Genomic DNA, 19,244 nt, shown 5'->3' on the forward strand with positions numbered 1-19,244 from the left:
TTCTCTGATTAACTTTCTTTAACGAGCTGCGCCCCCTCTCCTCTTTCACTGTCTGTGTCTTCTCTCTTCTTCTCTCCAACAAGCCGCGCAAAACAAAGAAACTCCTTCGTGTCGTGTTTTGCAGCGTAAACCGTGAGTCCGATTCAGATTTAGAAGCTGCTTCATGACATAAAGAGTCTCAGAGTTTAGATCAGGCTCACTGTGAGGTGTGAGCCCAACCGGACCATCTGATTGGCGGCTCTGTAGCGTTGACGCGGGCGGCTCAACTTGGCCACCGCAGGTCGCTGTGTTTTCGCTGCAGTGCCGGGTCTCGTCTGAATGCGGATGGATAAAACCCCGATGTCTGAACCATACAGATGTCCAGTATCCCGATCTATACGTTTGTTACAAATAAAAACTTCCTATACTTTAGAATCCTTGATAGATTAAATACAAAATTAAAAGATTTAGGTAAGCTGCTAAAGTTTTCACTAAAGGAGCTGCAGTGGAAAGTTTCATTATTCCCCTTTTGAAACGAGTGATTGCTCTCTCACATTGTAATCCACAACAATGTGCGCTTTGTGTGATCTGTGTCTCGTAGCTTTGTGTCACTGTGAGAGCCACACGCTCTGTTTCCAAGCGGCGCTTCAGACACAAACAGAATCTTATGGATGACCTGTGTTGTCAGCACACCTCAGGTTAGCGACTGCTAAACAAAACGCTGTAATTCACTGAGCGAGTCGATTTATGAGATCAGTCGGTCACCGCGCTGACTCGAATAACGTTCAAAGATTTCAGCGTTAACGAGCTTATTCAGTGCCGAGCGATTATGTCCAAATAGTTTGACCCAGTTTCTACAGAACAAATAACTGGTCGGCTCTTTATTACATTATGAGTACGACATGACATGAGTAATCCACTCAGCATCAATGTATAAAATATAAATAAATATAACAAACAAACGATGGAGCCACAGAACGTCATCAGGCATCTCGGGTTTGAATATTTGATGTAGCACACATACATTAAAGGTCCAGTGTGTACAAAAAATATATTTTCATCAGTGTCAGTTCCTCTAACGTCCACCTGAGGCTGGCTCCAGAAGTGAGTCAGTCTCCATAAGTCCCCATGTCCAAATGTCCAACTTCACAGCAGAAATAAACATGTTTACAGCCTGGTACAAAAAACAGTTTTGGTCTCTGTAGCTAATTCCCCCGTTCATGACAACTGTACTGAGGGTGAATTTATATACAACTCACCTGTTCACATTATATTAAGGCTTAAAGTTATGCAGGATTAAGAGCGGGGACGCTTTGATTGACAGGTGGGTTACCTGTTTGAGCAACCAGGTGTCACTCAGCTCGCCTCAGGTCCGAGTCTTCTGTCTCACAGCCACAAGAGAGTTTAAATCAAGGACATGATGTGACTCTGCTAACATCTGCTTTGTCTTTGTTCTGTTCCAGTGGACGACAGTGCCATCCTAGACTGCCAGTTTGGTGACTTCTATCACACGCCTCCACAAGGATTCGAGAAGATCCTGTTTGAGCAACAAATCTTCTAAAAGAAAAAGAAGGAAGACCTCCAGCCTTTGCCCCGCTTCACGTTGTCCTCCTCTCCTTATATCTCAAAGCAAAGCGACATCTGTGACACTACAGTTTGATTGGATAATATCTTTATGTGTGGCTCTTTGTTTTGTTTCCCCGTGATTACTCTGTCTCTGCTGCTGCTGCTGCTCCGGACTAACGTCGGAGTATCCTTGAAAGGACTGTCAAATCATTCACGTTGTGTCAGTGGTAAATCACCCTGTATTAACTAAAACACTTTGAATTGCTGCTTACATACTCAGTCTGTGTGTAGATGCCAGACAGTGGATGTCACATGTTCCCATCGTTCAGGATCAGATGCCATCGCTTCGTTTTTTCCACATGTACCCTGCCGCACTGACATCCCAGCATTCGCCCTGTATTTATTTGTATTTATTTGATCATGACTGACCCCGTGCACTTTGCAGACCAGCAGCCCGTTCCAGGTGACGGTGCTGGAAAATGTTTCACAGAGTTAAATATTTCTCAAAGGTCCACAGTGGTGTGAGGAATTTATTGACTAAATATGACATAAACTAGCCATACGTATGTTTTTTTTTCACTGATTTAGATCCATGATTTTCACTCCGTACACTACAGGGTCGTGTTACAGCGCGAGACGGGCTTCGTCTGTTCGTGTTGAATGTAACAGCTGTGACACAATCAGGAAATCGCTTTTTATTTTCTGATTAACCGGCTTCATCGAGGCCAGCGCTCGCTCACTCTCACTCACTGTCCGCGTCTCTTGTTCTCAAACCATCGACCACAAACCAAATGAAACTTCTTGGTGTCGCGTTTTGGCAGATTCAGATTTAGAAGCTGCCTCATGACGTCAGAACACGACAGGTCGAGTCTCAGAGTTTAGTTTCAGGCTGACTGTGGAGGTGTTGGCCCGATTCGAGCGTCTGATTGGCTGCAGTGTGACGTCGGGCTGCGTTTTAATTCAAAAGTTAGATCTGGGTCAACTTCTCTATTCAGACTGCCGTGTCGCTGCAGCAGTATGCGGCCGTTCTGAGTCAGTGTTTCAAACCCCGCCAGCTCCGCCGCGGTCCACTAGCTTGGAAGGGGTGAGGGGTGTTCAGTTGGTTAGACGCAACTAAATCTCACACACACACACCTACTGGACCTTTTTAAAATAGCTGCCACCGATTATGTATTAATCTAAGTCCAAACACTTCTCTCACCCTGAACTTCTCTTGTGGTTTTGTGTTTTTATTCTGATCATGAGAACGTGGTCGGCGATTTCTGGTTAAAATAAAAAATGTCAATCTGTCGTGTTGTTATTGGCATTGCGTATCCGCTGCTCGAGTGTGTGACAGTCATATATTTCAACCGCTTGTCTCTGTTTGCACTAATGATGTTCTATATTGTACAAGCAAAAATCCAAATATTGTTGATTCATTAAAGTTTTGTGTCTTGGGGGGGCAAACTTTGTCAGAGTCACGTCGTGTTTGGATGGATGGATGGATGGATGGATGGATGGATGACTTTATTCATCCCTGAAGGGAAATTAGGTCGTCATAGTCGTCTGGTATATTTGAATACAATAGAATAAAATACTGAGGGAGAGAAAACTAGAAACACAGAATGGGACAAGGACACTTATAAAAATATTAATATTCTTTGTTATCTGACTTCAGCTGTGAAAGAATTGGAAACAAATTTAAAACAAAATAATTATGAATTAAATAAAATGATTACAGAACAGTGCATTTGTATGCAACTTTTATTTGTAAAATGTTTTCACATTGTCAAATCTTTAAAAAACGTTTGGACACCCCTGCAGTGTAACATTATATAATAAGAATACTATTATATAACAACAATTAGGAATCTCCCCTCATAGTTTTACAATCTCCATAAGTCCCCATGTCCAAATGTCCAACTTCACAGCAGAAATAAACATGTTTACAGCCTGGTACAAAAAACAGTTTTGGTCTCTGTAGCTAATTTCCCCGTTCATGACAACTGTACTGAGGGTGAATTTATATACAACTCACCTGTTCACATTATATTAAGGCTTAAAGTTATGCAGGATTAAGAGCGTGGACGCTTTGATTGACAGGTGGGTGTGGTCACAGGTGGCTTGTTTGAGCAACCAGACTTCATTCAGTCCACGTCTTCTGTCTCACAGCCATTGTAGTTTCTCCTTCACACTAGCGTCTTCTGTCTCACAGCCATTGTAGTTTCTCCTTCACACTAGGAAGGAAAGGGTGAAACAAGAGGGATGAACTCCGCGACATAAAATGTTCATATTGGTCCCCGGGTATCTTCACATTGTCAAATCTGGCCCTTTTATATAACATCCGGACACGCCTGCAGTATAACAGTATATAATAAGAATAATAATATACAACAACAACAGATAGATATTTCTGTTTTTGCCTTTTCTACTTTGTTCTACTTCTGTAGTGTGTGCTACACTTTCCTCTGCTGCTGTAACAAGTACATTTCCCTGTGGTGATGATAAATAAAGTAAATCTAATCTAAACAACAACAAGTGGGAATCTCTCCCTCATAGTTTGACAGAATAGGGCCCCGACCCCTGCACAGCTTGGCAGGGGCGCCGCCAGGAATTTTGGGCCCCATGAAAAAATTTTGGGCCCCATGAAACACCATTTTATATTGGTGTTTACCTATTTTTTTTTTTGGGGGGGGGGGGCCCTGGGGCGGGGGCCCTTGGAATTGTCCTAACTTTTCCCCCCTATACGGGGCCCCTGCAGCCCAGTCCGGCTAGGACCGGCCCTGCACAGCTCAGACCGGCCCTGCACAGCTAGACAGGGGCGCCGCCAGGAATTTTGGGCCCCATGAAAAAATTTGGTTTAATCATTTTATATTGGTGTTTACCTATTTTTTTTGGGGGGCCCTGTCAGTTGTGGGCCCTTGGAATTGTCCTAACTTTTCCCCCCTATATGGGGCCCCTGCAGCCCGGACCGGCCCTGCACAGGTTGGACCGGCCCTGCACAGCTAGACAGGGGCGCCACCAGGAATTTTGGGCCCCATGAAAAAATTTGGTTTAATCATTTTATATCGGTGTTTACCTATTTTTTCCCCCCTATATGGGGCCCCTGCACGGCTCGGTCCGCCCCTGCACGGCTCTGAGCTGAATGTATTATTGCTGCGTGGAGGAGGAAGAGCCGTGGAAACCAGGGCAGCCCATGCGGGAGGTATGCGTTAACTCCTCCCCTCACTCTGCGTTGTGTTACGTCCTCCTCCTCCTGCTCCTCCTCCTCCTCCTCCTCCTCCTCCTCCTCTCCAGCAGCACAGGGAGCTGCCGTGCCTCGTCTCTAACACCCGGAGGAGTAACAGCACAAACCCCGCTCACGCACAGCCATGGCAGAGAACGCCGGCTTGGAGAACCACCGCATCAAGAGCTTTAAAAACAAAGGACGCGATGTCGAGGTGAGCTGACACGGGGATGCGGCGGGAGACACGTTAGTCTGACGCCGAAAATCGGCTCAGTTTGTCGGCCTCGCTGGAGAGGGGAGCCCGGCACCCAGCTTAGCCTAGCCTAGCCTAGCCTAGCCTAGCTTAGCTTAGCTTGGCCTAATCTTGATATCGGCGGATTTCTCCCGTAATTAACCGAATTTATTTAAATCCAGCACGTCATCACGAGCGTCCTGCTTGTTAACTTATTCATATTTAGTCGTGAATGTGTGTGAACATGACGGAACATCGGAGAATCAACAGCGCTAACGTTAACCAGCTAGTCGGATGGACACCGGTACGCAAAGCCGAGGATGAGGCCGGGGCCTTGACCCGGCGACCAGAATCTGACGTTTGTCCCGAATGTGACGTCAGCAGCTTCACCTGGAGGACGTCACGCACAGGTGAAGCTGCTGCCGGGCAGGCAGGTTTTTTAATTAAAGCAGGTGTTGCCCCTCCTTGTTAGCGGGTGAGCTTAGCCTGTAAGGGCCGGGAGAGAGTTGATGGAGGCCGGGTGACACACACACACAGAGACACACACACACACACACAGACACACACACACACAGACACACACACACACACACACACACACACAGAGACACACACACACACAGCTGTATGAGCTTCATGTTCTGGAAAACACCACCCAACCTGCTGTGTGTGTGTGTGTGTGTGTGTGTCTCTGTGTGTGTGTCTGTCTGTGTGTGTGTGTGTGTGTGTGTGTGTGTGTGTGTTGCAGCATCATCCACTAACTAACCAGGTCTAATTATAAATCTGTGTGACAGCATCTGTCTGTAAACGCTCATTGACATGATGACCAAACCATTTGGCAGAGGCCGGTGTGTGTGTGTGTGTGTGTGTGTGTGTGTGTGTGTGTGTGTGACGATGTCACAAATAGATTCAGGTTGTCATATACATTATATATATGTGTGTGTGTGTGTGTGTGTGTGTGTGTGTGTGAGCTGCACACACACACACACACACACACAGCTGCTTGTTTTGACTCCTGTGTGACGAGCACATGGCTACTCTGACGGGCGGCGACCTGATCTGATTCTATTTCAGGACTCCTGGACGTCTGACCTCTGCGTGATTTTGGATGACTCAGACCAACATCAGCGTTTTTTTTTTATTTATCTGTTTGTTATTTATTTGTTTGTTCAGGTCGGGCATGAACGATTGCTCCTCTTCGTCGTTCAGGAGCAGCGTGCAGGTCATGGATGCTCGTCTTTGCTGCAGACGTTTGGACGAATGTCGTCGTCTTTGTTTCAGGACCGGCCGTGCTCTCGTGCCGTGCTCTCGTGTGTTATTGTTGTTGTGTTTGCAGTGGTTTGGGAGACACCTCTCGGGCTCCGCAGCCTCCTGAGTTATGACTGCCCCAGATTACGCAAGAGGCTATTTAGGAAGGCAACATGAACCTCTTCAAACAGTCACAAGATCTTCGTCCATCTCAAACGGTTCGAGGATGAACTAGAAACCCGACAGACGCAGAAATCCAGCCGATATTTTTAAGCTGCGTCTGAGTCGCCTCACAGAGCTGCTGCTGGTTTCTGTTTTCAGGACCCGGAGCTCTGAATTGATCGATGCTGTTAAAGTTTGTCATTAAAATGTTTCTGAGTCGGTTCAGGCTGTGTTCTGTGATTCATAAGCTCGCTCTGTGATCCACGTCGAGCACTGCAGCGCGTGTTGTTCACTGCAGCAAAACGTCTGAATGTCAAACAGTCTCACTCATTCACTGTCTTTGTGTTTGTGTCTCTGTTACAGACTATGAGAAGACATCGAAATGAGGTGACGGTCGAGTTGAGAAAGGTGAGAAAACACACACACACCAACACACACGCGTTAAAGAAGATTCATGCACGCTGAACAAAGAGCAAAGCCTCGCTATGACTCCGTCTCCGTAACTGACTAAGCGTTTGTCATTGGTGTCGTTGTGTAAACCTCCACACACCCCGATTTATGGAGTAATTGTGAGTTTTATCAGTGGCCGGTCTGGTGTAACCTTCAACGCGTGTTCGCTACGATACTGTCGGCTCTGAGCGGAGTTAGCAGTGTGTTTACGGTAAGTTGTTGGTATGTGTGCTTGTCGTTTCTTAAAGGAGCTGTGTGTGACATGAACACTGACAGCTAGTGGTTAAAACGGGCACTGCAGTCCAAATTCAAAATATAAACCTGTGTAAAGAGTCGTCTTCTCCCGCCCGATCCCCTCTGGACTCGCAGGTTTCCAGATTGAAGACGGGTGCCGCTCGCTTTATTTCATGCACCAGCTTCTGCGTCCGTGCTGCACAATCAGACGGATCTGACGGTTTCACGGCGGTTACGCTGAGCACAAACGAGCGTCCCTCTTGAATCCGAGAAAATAGAAACATCCCACACTTCAGCCCACACAGCAGCAATGTGGTAGTAGTGTTTTTTGGCAACATACAGACTCTACAACCGACCGGGAAAACAGCATCCGCGTCTCGCAGTCAGAGCAGAGTCGGCCCCGCTGTGTGCAAAATAAAATGAACTCACAGCGTGTTTGTAGCTTCCTGAGGCGGTGTTGTAGATAAAGTCTTTTGTGACGTCACGCTCACGCCGTCCATTCTTTGTGACGGCGTTGTCCAGAGAGACGTGATGCAGTTTGATCCGATGCGTTCATCCTGCTGCCGTCAGCAGTGACCTCGCCACCATAAATCAACACCACGTTTCACAGATCATGCTTCATTCTCTGCATCGCTGTGGTCTGATGGCCTTTGGCGTAACGTTAGAGTAACTGTAACCTGGATTTTGTGTCTCTGAGGTTGTGTGTGTTTCTGCACCTGATTTCCATCCTGCAAAGGGCCTGGAGTCTGTTTGTTTTTTCTGTTACTCACATTTGATATTATAATTTCGGTGTGTTTAAATCACGAGAGTCAGAGAGAGCCAAGGCTCGGCTCGCCTGGATTCCAGTCCAGAGTTGTAGCGTTAATGTCACATGAGATCATCTACAGCAGGGGTGTCCAAACTGTTCCACAAAGGGCTGGAACAAAAACCTGCAGCCACCCCGGCCCTTTGTGGAACAGTTTGGAGACCCCTGATCTACAGCGTCTTCAGACCGAGAGTCTTAATTAAACTAATCAGTAATATCTGAAGGCAGTTTGACAGCTGATTACAGTTAATGTGCTGATGTTTGAGGTTTTCTTCTCGCGCACACACACACAGCTGGAGTCTGATTTGTAACACGTGGATGGGTCGCTTCATCCATCAGAGTCGTGTCGAGAAAGGATCTGGCACTACAGTGAGAACACAGAGACGTACGGTGGAGAAAAAACGCAGCTCGACGTCACGCTGCAGCCGCTGATCAGACACTCACACCGGTCAAACCTCCACGGTCTGAACTCTGAGACTCGACCTGTCCTGTTCTGACTTTGTTTATTTCATGAAGCAGCTTCTGAATCTTGAGTCTGGCTGAAGTTTACGCTGCAGGATAGAAACCTGAAGAAGTTCTGATCAGAGCCGTCAGAGGTTTGGAGAACACAGGCCCAGGCCCGGGTGTTGAAACACAGAACGTCACCGCTCTGGAGTGCTGAGGTGTTCTTGAGTCTAGCACATTCCTTTCAGCTGGATCAGAGCAGCGAGAGGCGCTGCTGCACCGGCTGATTAGTCATCGGTGACGCACATCAGCATGATGCACGGGAATGTAGGGCAAGGGAATCTCCTCCTACCACTGACTCACATGCCCTGGAGAGTGTGTGTGTCTGTCATGTTACACACTGTGTTTAGGGTTAAGGTTCAGTGTCCTTCAAAGATGAGTGTGTGTGTGTTTGGTTTGTGGACGTGCAGGTGGATAAAGTCCACCGGGCGCCGGGATGTGTCGTCCTAGTCGATGTTTCAAACTCCGACCGGAGCCGCCGCAGTCTGGTTCACAACCAAGAAGCGGGTCTCCGCCGAGAATACGCGGCTTGTTTTTATTTTGGACGCCGCGAGCAGCTCGAGCTGACAGGAAGTCCGGCATAGAGAACCCAGTCAGATTTCAAAATAAAACTCCCCATACAGCCAGAAGGGAAACGGTTTGAACTACGTGGCATATTTACATATTTAGAAGAACAATAAATCAAAGAAATGATTTATATACATGGACGTGTAAGTAGGTTTAAGTAGGACTACTTGGACAGACGTAGGCCGACACTGTTCACACCTGAGGCAGGTGCATTCCTCTTAAGAACCGAGTTTAATTCAGGATTGTGTGGTCCTCATGATCGGCATCATATTTCATGTTTGGACTCTTGATTACAGAGTTTTTGAAACTTTAATTTTGCTGCACATCACATTTTAATTCATCGACTAACCGTGGATGTTTGCACGCGTTACGTGAATGAACGCGGCGACGTCTAACATATTTTAAACACGTTTACATCTAGCTGATGCTTTTTAGGGTTCAACATGCAGACTGGAGGAGCCGGGGATCGAACCCCCGATCATCTGATTGGTGGCCGACCCCGCTCTGCCTCCTGAGCCACAGCCGTTGGAGTTGGAGTCTTGATTTCATTGAATTCAAACTGTAGATTGTAGATGATTCGATATGTTTTAAAATCATTTCAGAGATTCATGGTCGCGTCCCTCCAGTGGCCCTCGTGCCACAGCTTGAGAAGCAGTTGAACGTCTGTGAGTCAGTTTTCGGTGTTGGGCCTCGATTCACTGTTTCTTTAAGGATTCATGAACGCTTTGATCTCCTCCGCTCATCGCGCTTTTGTCTTTTCTTTCTTTTCAGAACAAACGAGACGAACATCTACTGAAGAAGAGAAACGTCCCGCAGGAGGAGAGTCTGGAGGACTCTGACGTCGACTCGGACTTCAAAGGAGTAAGTGTGTGTGTGTGTGTGTGTGTGTGTGTGATGCAGTGACTGTCTGGTTAACACGTCACAGTGTGTGTGACGCATGTTCTGACCGCAGAGCAGCTGTTCTGGAGCTTTCAGTCATGTGACACGTTCCTCCTCAGTTGCCATGGCGTTGTTGATGTTCAAGATTTTGTCGTTTTTCTAAATTCAAAGACATGGTGAAGGTGATTGTGTTGTGTGTTCTGGGGCTCCATGACAGCTGCTCGATGGAGGACGGGGTGAGTTTTTAATTTTCTGTCCGTGCAGATTTCACGATATTTCTCAAACTCTCAGCCGCGTCTGTCAGGTACAAAACGTGTCGGCGCCGTGAAGCGAGGACGTTTATTGAAACTTGCTCAAATAGATTTTTCTCTTGCTTTGAGCACTGATGGAGTTTCCTCATGGTGTGATGTACTGTGTTTTACTGACTTTGTTTAGTAAGTTAATGAAACGATGACGAGACGAGCAGCGTCGCTGAGAACCGACCGCTTCCGTCCGAGGGCGTGCTTTATCGTCAGCATTGACACTGTGATGCGTCGCCTGTTGGTCGGCTCTGCGTCCTCACGGGAGCGGCTGCCTCCGTCGTCTGTTAAAGGTTTATTGTTGAGCTCGTCTTACAGCGCTGACAGAAATCCAGAACACCACTTAACACTGAAACGAGAGAGGCTGGAAGTGGGACGGGACTTCCACACTGTATTCTTCTTCACGAAGAGCAAAGAGAGGCAGCTCGTCGTGGTTTTTAGTGCAGAGCGTTTGCATCACAGATCTGCATTGCAAATGTTCAGAGAGCCGGATGCAGCGAGCGAGCTGTTCACAACAAGTAAACACATAGATGAGATGGAAGTCACAGCAGTTTGTTGGTTTTAGTTTGTTATGCTGCAAAAATATCTAAAAACTCACACACACTGCACTGGATCAATCAAATCAATCTGTCAGACTTTATTAGTGTTTCACTTCTCATACAAACTAAATGTAGCATCATCATAAACATCCACTGAGAAAACGTCTCATCACTGAAGGAAGCTTAAAGATGAAGAAAAAATAAAATAAAATGTATAATAGTCAAATAATGAAATATTAATGTATTAAAATGAATGAATAAAAATAAATAAAATACCAATAAAACCCATCAATGTATAATAAAAAATAAAACGGGTTCTAAATAAATCAACATAAAATTAAAAATAATAAAAGAATAAAAAACTCAACTAACTTTGAATAAATAAAATAAAATAGCTAACATAGATGAGGAAGCAAAAGATGAATAAATAATAAAAACCAATAAACCTAAAAGTATAAAATGGATTAAAATAATAAAAAAAACAATATTATGAATAAAACAGGTTAAAAATAGAATATTTAATGAAATAAACAAAAATAAAAACCCTTTAAAATGTTTAAATATTTGGATAAAATATGATAAAGTCTAATAAAATATGTAGATGGTCAAAAATAAAAGTTAAAATATATAAAAATGAATAAATAGAAGTTACAGTTTAAAATCATGATGCTGATGCTGACGTGTGTGTTTCTCTCTCTGCAGCAGAACGTCACGCTCGATGCCATCTTACAGGTGAGTTCACGTCACCGAAGCGTCCGTCACACCTGAGACTGTCCCAGCGCCGCCTGCTAACGTCTCTTTATGTCCTCACAGAATGCGACCAGTGATAACGCCGTCATCCAGCTCAGTGCTGTGCAGGCAGCCAGGTGAGACACACACACACACACACACACACACACACCAGCTGTTTGTTGTGTACGGTGTGTAGTAGCTGAGTTTTCCTTTGTCTTTGTCAGAAAACTGCTCTCCAGCGACAGAAACCCTCCCATCGACGACTTGATAAAGTCCGGCATCCTGCCCATCTTAGTCAAATGTCTGGAGAGGGACGACAAGTGAGTGTGTTTGTCTTCTCTGTCGCTCTGAACTCCGTGTTCTCGTTGTTAGGACTTCTGTGATGGATTACTGACGCTGCTGCATGGAGCCTCAGCTGTGTGTGTGTGTGTGTGTGTGTGTGTGTGTGTGTGTGTGTGTGTGTGTGTGTGTGTGTGTGTGTGTGTGCAGTTGGCTGGACCTCTCAGTCCGAGCCAAGCCAAATATAACCACATTCCTGTCCCTCGCAGCTCCCCAATTCCCAGGACCTTGTGTTCACCGAGAGGAGGAGGAGGAGGAGGGGGGAGCGGGAATAGTTTGGAGGGGAGGTAGAAGAAGTTGTGAGAGTGTTACCATGGCAACCAGCGGCGGATGGCGTCCCGTTTTAACGCGGCGTGCCCGGGTTATATTTGCAAGTGCGGCGTGTAACCGTCCACTGTGTTGCCATGGCGTCGCAGCCCATCTCAGAGGAACGACAGCAGAAGACGTAAAGCTTCAATATGTGAACGAACGTGTGATTTTTAAATTAAAGCGTTCGCTCCACCGTTGCATCACAAAGAGCGCCGCCGCCGCCGCACCCGGCTTCCTGTTTTACGTCCTCAAAGAAGCGAGCGGGAGCTGGCGCTCGCCGGGCGGACAGACCGACCGCCGCTCACCAGCATTTGGCTGGTGGGCGGTGTGAGCTTCACTCGCAGCTGTGCCACTTCTGATAGTTTGTGTTGCATCGTTTTTTTTTTAAAAAACAGTGATTTCATGATGCCACTGATCCTGAGTCAGCTGTTTTATCTGTGACGTGTTCACGCCGTCTCTAACTCTGTCCTCTCCGTCCCACAGCCCCTCTCTTCAGTTCGAGGCCGCTTGGGCTCTGACCAACATCGCCTCCGGGACGTCCGCACAGACTCAGGCTGTGGTTAAATCCAGTAAGTCCAGCCCGCGTCTGTCTGTGTTTGTGTACCGTCTGCAGCTTTGACGAGCTCGTCTGTTTATGTTTTTTTCACTCAACGAGGCAGCCAGGTTTTTAAAATTTTTATTATATTTTTATTAGATAACAGCGCGCTCTTATTTTGGAAACCATCGTCAGCATTCCTCGCCTGTTACAGAGACACGGCGAGTTAGTGTAGATCTGAGCATGGGAGATGAAACATGACATCAAACCGAACTTTTAATTATTGATCTGACTTCCAACTTTGACAGGAATCTGTCTCAGCCTCGGCTGAAGCTGCTGAACTCTGCAGAGCTTCAAAGTGATTCTCAAACTTTCTCTAACACCACCTCAGAAAACATTCTCACTGTTCGGACAGAAACCAGTTCAGCTGGGTCAGAACTTTGAGTGTCTGAATCCTGAACAGAACCGCGAGTGGTTCTCCTGATCTGCACGTCTCTTCCTCAGATTTCCTTTTTAAACCGTTCATCGTCACATTTTATCTTAATCATGGACGTACGCTGATGTTAAGAGACTTGGAATGCAAAACTTATTTTGAAATAACGTTTGAGTGATCGACGAGTTTGTTTTAAATGATTTGATCTAATCAGTGTGTTAAAACATCAGAATGATTTATCTCAGGAGCTCATGTTTGAATTGTTCTTCACTTCATCTGTGGTGAGCTCACAGATGGAGACGTTCACTCAGGTGTTTACAGTTCTTCAGGTGTCAGCTCAGGTGGATGTTTGGGTGGAGAACTGGGTGTGATCACCTAAAACTTTTCTTTGAAAAACTAAAACTTTGTGTGCAGATGCAGTGCCCCTCTTCCTGCGACTGCTACACTCTCCTCACCAGAACGTCTGTGAACAGGCTGTATGGGCTTTAGGAAACATTATAGGTGAGTGCTTCTCCTCTTCACTCGTGTGTGTGTGTGTGCTCGATACCTTTGTTGACCTCCGCCCTCTCTACCTGACAGGTGATGGTCCTCAGTGCAGGGATTACGTCATCTCCCTGGGCGTGGTCAAGCCCCTGCTTTCTTTCATCAACCCGTCGATCCCCATCACCTTCCTCCGCAACGTCACCTGGGTCATCGTCAACCTCTGCCGCAACAAGGATCCCCCGCCGCCCATGGAGACCGTGCAAGAGGTGTGTGTGTGTGTGTGTGTGTGTGTGTGTGTGTTTCACTGCAGGCTGAGTCAGAGTTTTTGCAGCATCTCTCCGGTAGCTTACGTCATCGCCCAAGGCGGATTGTCGAACTCTAAAGCTCCTCTGCTGACGTTTGAAGTCTGCCGTCGACAGCCCCTCGAGTCTGTTCACTTCCTCACGGCCCGCTTCTCTTTCTCCACAGATTCTGCCCGCCCTCTGCGTGCTAATATATCACACCGATATCAATGTAAGTATCCCGGTCGTTTGGTATTTACCGAAACATCCCAGCACCCAGACTTCACGAGGTTTAACACGTCCCGTGTGTTCAGATCCTCGTAGACACAGTGTGGGCGCTGTCCTATCTGACGGACGGGGGCAACGAGCAGATCCAGATGGTCATCGATTCCGGAGTCGTTCCATTTCTTGTGCCTCTCCTCAGCCACCAGGAGGTCAAAGTTCAGGTGGGAACACGTAAAGATTCAAAATGAATTCATGAGAGACGTTTTTGTTTTTGTTTTAACGGATCTTGGTGTTTGAACTCGACAGACGGCAGCTCTGAGGGCAGTGGGCAACATCGTGACGGGGACGGACGAGCAGACGCAGGTGGTCCTCAACTGTGACGTCCTCTCGCACTTCCCCAACCTGCTCACACACCCTAAAGAAAAGATCAACAAGGTATCACGACCAGAGACGGGACCGGTTAGAAGCAGCAGTGCATCTAAAACCTGATTTATCAGGAGCAGCATTTTGTTTTCATGTAGTGAAATCAGCCTCTGCCTGGTGTTCGTGGAGATATTTCAGAGCACGCTCAACACGAATAAACTGAATACTGATCTCACATCAGCCTTTGTTGTAACACACGTCGGGGCGCTGTAGCCAGATTATGAGTGTAATTCATCTGAGTTATTTCCTGTTTGCCAGCCAGATGAGGAAGGAGTAATGTAGTGGAAGACAAATGTGGAAATATCCGTGTGTGTGTGCCGGTTTTGACCATTTGGGATTGCGTGTGTTTGCAGGAAGCGGTCTGGTTCCTGTCCAACATCACAGCTGGGAACCAGCAGCAGGTCCAAGCTGTGATCGACGCCGGGCTCATTCCTATGATCATCCACCAACTGGCTAAGGTTTGTGCACGATGGAAGAGCTATAAAGAAATTCCCTCAGCTCAACATCCTCCAGTTTTCTCAGCAGACGGACAGAAAAATGTCGGATGTTAATGGTTTGTGTTGGAGGCAGAGAGGCGACACGAGCGTGGATAAATGAACGCTGGCTTCGATCTGTGCGTGTCAGTGACAGCCTGTGTCTCTACAGGGCGACTTTGGCACTCAGAAGGAGGCAGCATGGGCCATCAGCAACCTCACCATCAGCGGCAGGAAAGACCAGGTGAGCTCCAGATCTGTCGCCGCGCCTCCCGACGATCAGACATTCACCTCAGCGCTTCACGGAGCGGCGGACTTGTTCTTGCATACGAAGCGGTGACGTTACCACGCCTTGTTAACCATGTGCCTGTGTTGTAATCAAGTATGGATGTGGTGTGTGTGTGGGTCCGTGTAGGTGGAGTTCCTGGTGGAGCAGAACGTCATCCCCCCGTTCTGTAACCTGCTGTCGGTGAAGGACTCCCAGGTGGTGCAGGTCGTCCTGGACGGCCTGAAGAACATCCTCATCATGGCGGGAGACGAAGCCAGCACCATCGCCGAGATCATAGAGGAGTGTGGAGGTGCGTCACGCCTCAGTCTGCTGCATCCGACGTGTTAATTATAATAATTATAATAATATCATGTCTTTGTCTTTTACCTTTCAGGCTTGGAGAAGATAGAAAACCTGCAGCAGCACGAGAACGAGGACATCTACAAACTCGCCTTTGAGATTATTGATCAGTACTTTTCAGGAGATGATGTGAGTGTTCCACGCCTCCTGAGTTATTCTTTTTATTTCCATGTAAGAAACAAAAGAACAACAAAAGATCAGTCAGTGTACGGACGAGGACGTGTTAGTGCAGCAGTAAGTCCTGGGACAGATGTATCATGTCCAGGTGTTGGTAGTGTTGGAGAGGAGCTGGAGGTCTTCAGGAGGTTTGTGAAGGTAGAGAGGGGGAACAACAGACAAGAAGAGTTTGGATTGTCCTGAGCGTGTATATATATCCTGTACTTCATCTAAACACTGAGCCTGAGTTCAGCACCACATCAGTGACATTGCACAGGTAGAGAGTTGAACATTTCTTGAGGACTACAAACCCCAACACCTCATTTAATGCTGCTTTCTGTCAGTGTGACTAAGACATAAATCAGTTTGACTCGGAGCAGTTTTAACCTGAGAACTGACAGACATGAGATCGCTTAGAGGTGATCCTCGACGTTTATTAATGATGTGCATCGATCAGTCCAATATTCTTAAACTTAATTGCAGATATCAAAACAAATCTCGATGCTTCAGCACAAATCTGTCCTTTTTAAATCTCAAACTTTCACTTCCTTGGTTCAGCCGTTCTTTGAGGTCAGTCTTCCTCTCGATGTCTCCGGGACTGTTTGGATGTGTCGTGTTCTTCAGTCTGAACGTCCTCCGCTGTGACCTCACACACTCTCTGTCCTCTTTCAGATCGATGAAGACCCCAGGTTGATCCCCGACACCACCCAAGGCGGGACCTTTAACTTTGACCCAGCTTCCAACATGCAGACGAAGGAGTTTGATTTCTAAAAGGCCGGGATGGTTTGGTTCACCCAGCTGCACGGGTACTCTGTAATCCCCCTCAGATCTTCATCCATCTCTCCTCCAACCTGGCAACCTGGTACCGAAGGATTTACTTAGTATCACTTCAAAACATGGAAACTCACCACTGAAGGATTTACCCGCCTCCCCGCCTCTGCACTACGGGGGAGAGGTTTTTGTTTCTTCTTTCTTCTTTTCAAACGGTCGTCCTTCACACCGGCAACACGGGCAACCTGGTCATTCAGCAGGGCCGGCAACCATCAACACATCTCGGCAACCTGCGTCAGGAGGGTTGCCGGTCGTCTCTCTCTGCCAGTGCTTCTAAATATCACACGAGAAATAAAAAAGCAGAAGGAAGAAAAACGCCGTCGCGGCAAGATTTCATTTGCCAAATGTCGAGTCTTCATAAAGACGGAACACACAAGCACATTTACAGTCACACACACACACACACACACTTTTTGACACTTAGGATTTGTGTGCATACTTCTGTTAGACGCCATCATATCACGTACGGGGAAGAAAATACTGCTGTTTGTTTTTGTGGTTTTCTTTTTGTGCTTTCCCTCCCCCGGACTGTCCTCTGGTGTTATTTCACACACACACTAACGACACACACTTAGTCACACGGATGACAAACCCTCTCACACACACACACACACACCCAGTTTAAAGAGTTAATCCCAGAGCTAAGCCATGATTAACCACGGACCCCCTGCTGCCCTCCCTGGAGAGGAGAGAGTCCCGGGAGGTGGAGGTGAAGGTGGAGGGGTGAGGAAGAGTGAGACTCCGTGGCAAACTGACTGACGGGACTTCAGGACTCAATGACGTCACTTTTCTTTTTAAACTCGACTTCTGTTGAATTATCAGACTTTTTAAAGAAAACGAAAGAAAATCATCAATGTGAAGAAAATGCCATAATTTTCTTTCCTTTTTATTTTTTCTCCTGCCGAGCTGCTTCTGATGCAGCAGCGCGGCGACACTTTGTGTTCTTTTAGTTTTTGTGGAGGAGGCGACGGAGGAGGAGGAGGCACCTTTTGTTCGAAGGTGACGGCGCAGAGACTTTCAAGAGAAGAGGAAACACGTCAGCTGTAGCGTTTCATCTCCACCTCTTACAGGACATCCATCACCGCAGCAGCAGGAGCTCGGTCACATCCCGAAATGTGAAACAAACAAAAAAAAGAAATCGACCCGAGTCGCTCAAATTAATTTTAATTCTTTTTAAATTCTCTCTCTTCAAAGCCGATGTTTGAGGTTCATGTTTCAGCTTCTGTAGAGCTTCCATACGTCTCCTTTTTATTTTTCCTTCAGTCTTATGCACACGTCTGATGACGAGGCGTCTGATGACGAGGCGTCTCGATGTCCGCCTGCAGAGAGGAGGGGGGGGACCTTTACTCATCGAAGACTAGACTCACATAGAACCCGAGTTCAGGTCCTGCTGCCTTCACAACAGTACTTAACTTCTTTCTGATGAAGAGGTCACATGTCATCACTCGATTTGAATAATTGTACAAAACAAACAAAATGAAATGTGACGTGTACCTCTCCTCGCCGTCTAATGAATATATGAATATATTTACATAAAGCCTGTACAAAGCTGCTGCAGCTGACAGTCATTGGATGGACGATAACTTTACTGTCAAAGATGGCTGGGGAGGGTTTTTTGTTTTTGTTGTTTTTGTTGAAGCAATATTTCTTTGTTTTATTGTTTTTAATTTCTGACTTGCGTATGTATTGTGATGACATGCTGATATGAATTGGAACCGGCTGTTTTCTCTCTCTCTCTCTCTCTCTCTCTCTTCGTTAGTGGTGACGGGCTCCGTCCCATTTATCTCCCAGCTGGCGTGCAGGTTTTCGGGTCCGACCCGACCCTGACCCCTGGTCGCGAAGACGTTCTGATGATCCTCTGGTTGGCTGCTAACTACTGAGAGTGGGGTCGGGTGGGGGTTTTAAATATTCGGGTGGGGTTGTTCCGAGCAGCCCAGGCTTGTTTTTGGGACTAGCTGTTTATTACTGAACAAAAAAAAAAACTTGTAGAGAGGGTGTACAGTCATGAACTAGCAGACTTAGACCGAGCCACTTTAAAGATTTACAATTTCGTTGCCTTGTATCCAAATTGGATACAAGCTTATGTTTGCTGCAAGATTTTTACTTGCTAATGAAAAAAGTTGTTTTAAATAATAATAAAAAAAAATAAAATAAAACAGGAGAAAAGCAACAGACAGCGTTTTGGCCTCTGATTGTTTATATCTTTTTATAAATTTTAGATTGAATTCCTCTCTTTAAGGTGGCTCATTGATGCTTTCAACTCTTGTGCATATTAAAGACAAGAATGAGTTGAAAATCATTGTGCCTTTTGTTTTTCATTTCAACTAAAACTGGGTTTTATTGAATAGAAAAGAAAATCTCTGAGCAACTGTTTTTGGGAAACGGGAGTCGATGTGAGCGAGTCTCCATCCTCGTTGTTGTTGTTGGAGTTGTTGCCATGGGAACGGTCAATGCTGCTCTCTGCTGTGGAGAGTTCACCTGCTCCCCCTCCGATCTTTACTAACATTGTAAAACACCATTTCTCCCATTCACCACCACCACCTCCATCCATCCATCCCTGCATCCCTGCATCCATCACACCACGACACCATCATTGCCATGTTTCAGTCAGGGGGTCGTTGTTTCGGATCTCATCTCACCCTCAGGACATGATCTGTGTTTCTGATCCTAACCAAAATAAACTTGCTGTTTAGCCGTTGGACCCTCCCGTGTTGTGATTCACACATA

The 19,244-nt window shown here is 46.5% G+C and overlaps 2 protein-coding genes across 3 annotated transcripts in view; both read left to right on the forward strand.

Moving 5' to 3' along the window:
* The window catches only part of spryd7b (SPRY domain containing 7b), an 8,570-nt gene extending 5,579 nt beyond the window's left edge, over positions 1–2,991 (forward strand). Inside the window, exon 5 of the mRNA XM_027290843.1 lies at positions 1,443–2,991. Coding sequence (XP_027146644.1) covers positions 1,443–1,540 — 98 coding nt within the window. The 3' untranslated portion in view covers positions 1,541–2,991. The remainder of the gene's footprint in view (positions 1–1,442) is intronic.
* Positions 2,992–4,676: 1,685 nt separating this feature from the next.
* kpna3 (karyopherin alpha 3 (importin alpha 4)) lies at positions 4,677–18,816 on the forward strand. 2 transcript variants are annotated; one of them, XM_010746161.3, is made up of 17 exons: positions 4,677–4,964; positions 6,756–6,800; positions 9,724–9,813; positions 11,372–11,401; positions 11,483–11,535; positions 11,626–11,721; positions 12,533–12,618; positions 13,432–13,518; positions 13,597–13,766; positions 13,969–14,013; positions 14,096–14,227; positions 14,313–14,441; positions 14,783–14,887; positions 15,075–15,146; positions 15,318–15,480; positions 15,565–15,659; positions 16,359–18,816. In XM_010746161.3, the coding sequence occupies exons 1-17, from the start codon at positions 4,896–4,898 to the stop codon at positions 16,455–16,457; spliced, it is 1,566 nt and encodes a 521-aa protein (XP_010744463.1). In that variant the 5' UTR covers positions 4,677–4,895; the 3' UTR covers positions 16,458–18,816. The 2 variants fall into 2 exon arrangements, with proteins under 2 accessions (XP_010744463.1, XP_027146722.1); XM_027290921.1 differs by lacking the exons at positions 4,677–4,964; positions 6,756–6,800; positions 9,724–9,813 and adding an exon at positions 9,913–10,067.
* Positions 18,817–19,244: the final 428 nt, after the last annotated feature.

The sequence above is a fragment of the Larimichthys crocea genome, chromosome XVIII, assembly GCF_000972845.2.
Source record: "Larimichthys crocea isolate SSNF chromosome XVIII, L_crocea_2.0, whole genome shotgun sequence".
NCBI lineage: Eukaryota > Metazoa > Chordata > Actinopteri > Sciaenidae > Larimichthys > Larimichthys crocea.

Excerpts from the sequence above, each read along its gene's own strand:
- kpna3 (XM_010746161.3), top strand. The coding sequence starts at position 4,896 with ATGGCAGAGAACGCCGGCTTGGAGAACCACCGCATCAAGAGCTTTAAA. Across the intron at positions 13,519-13,596 it reads GGCTTTAGGAAACATTATAG|GTGATGGTCCTCAGTGCAGG; the intron begins GTGAGTGCTTCT and ends TCTACCTGACAG. Across the intron at positions 14,442-14,782 it reads CTAAAGAAAAGATCAACAAG|GAAGCGGTCTGGTTCCTGTC; the intron begins GTATCACGACCA and ends GTGTGTTTGCAG.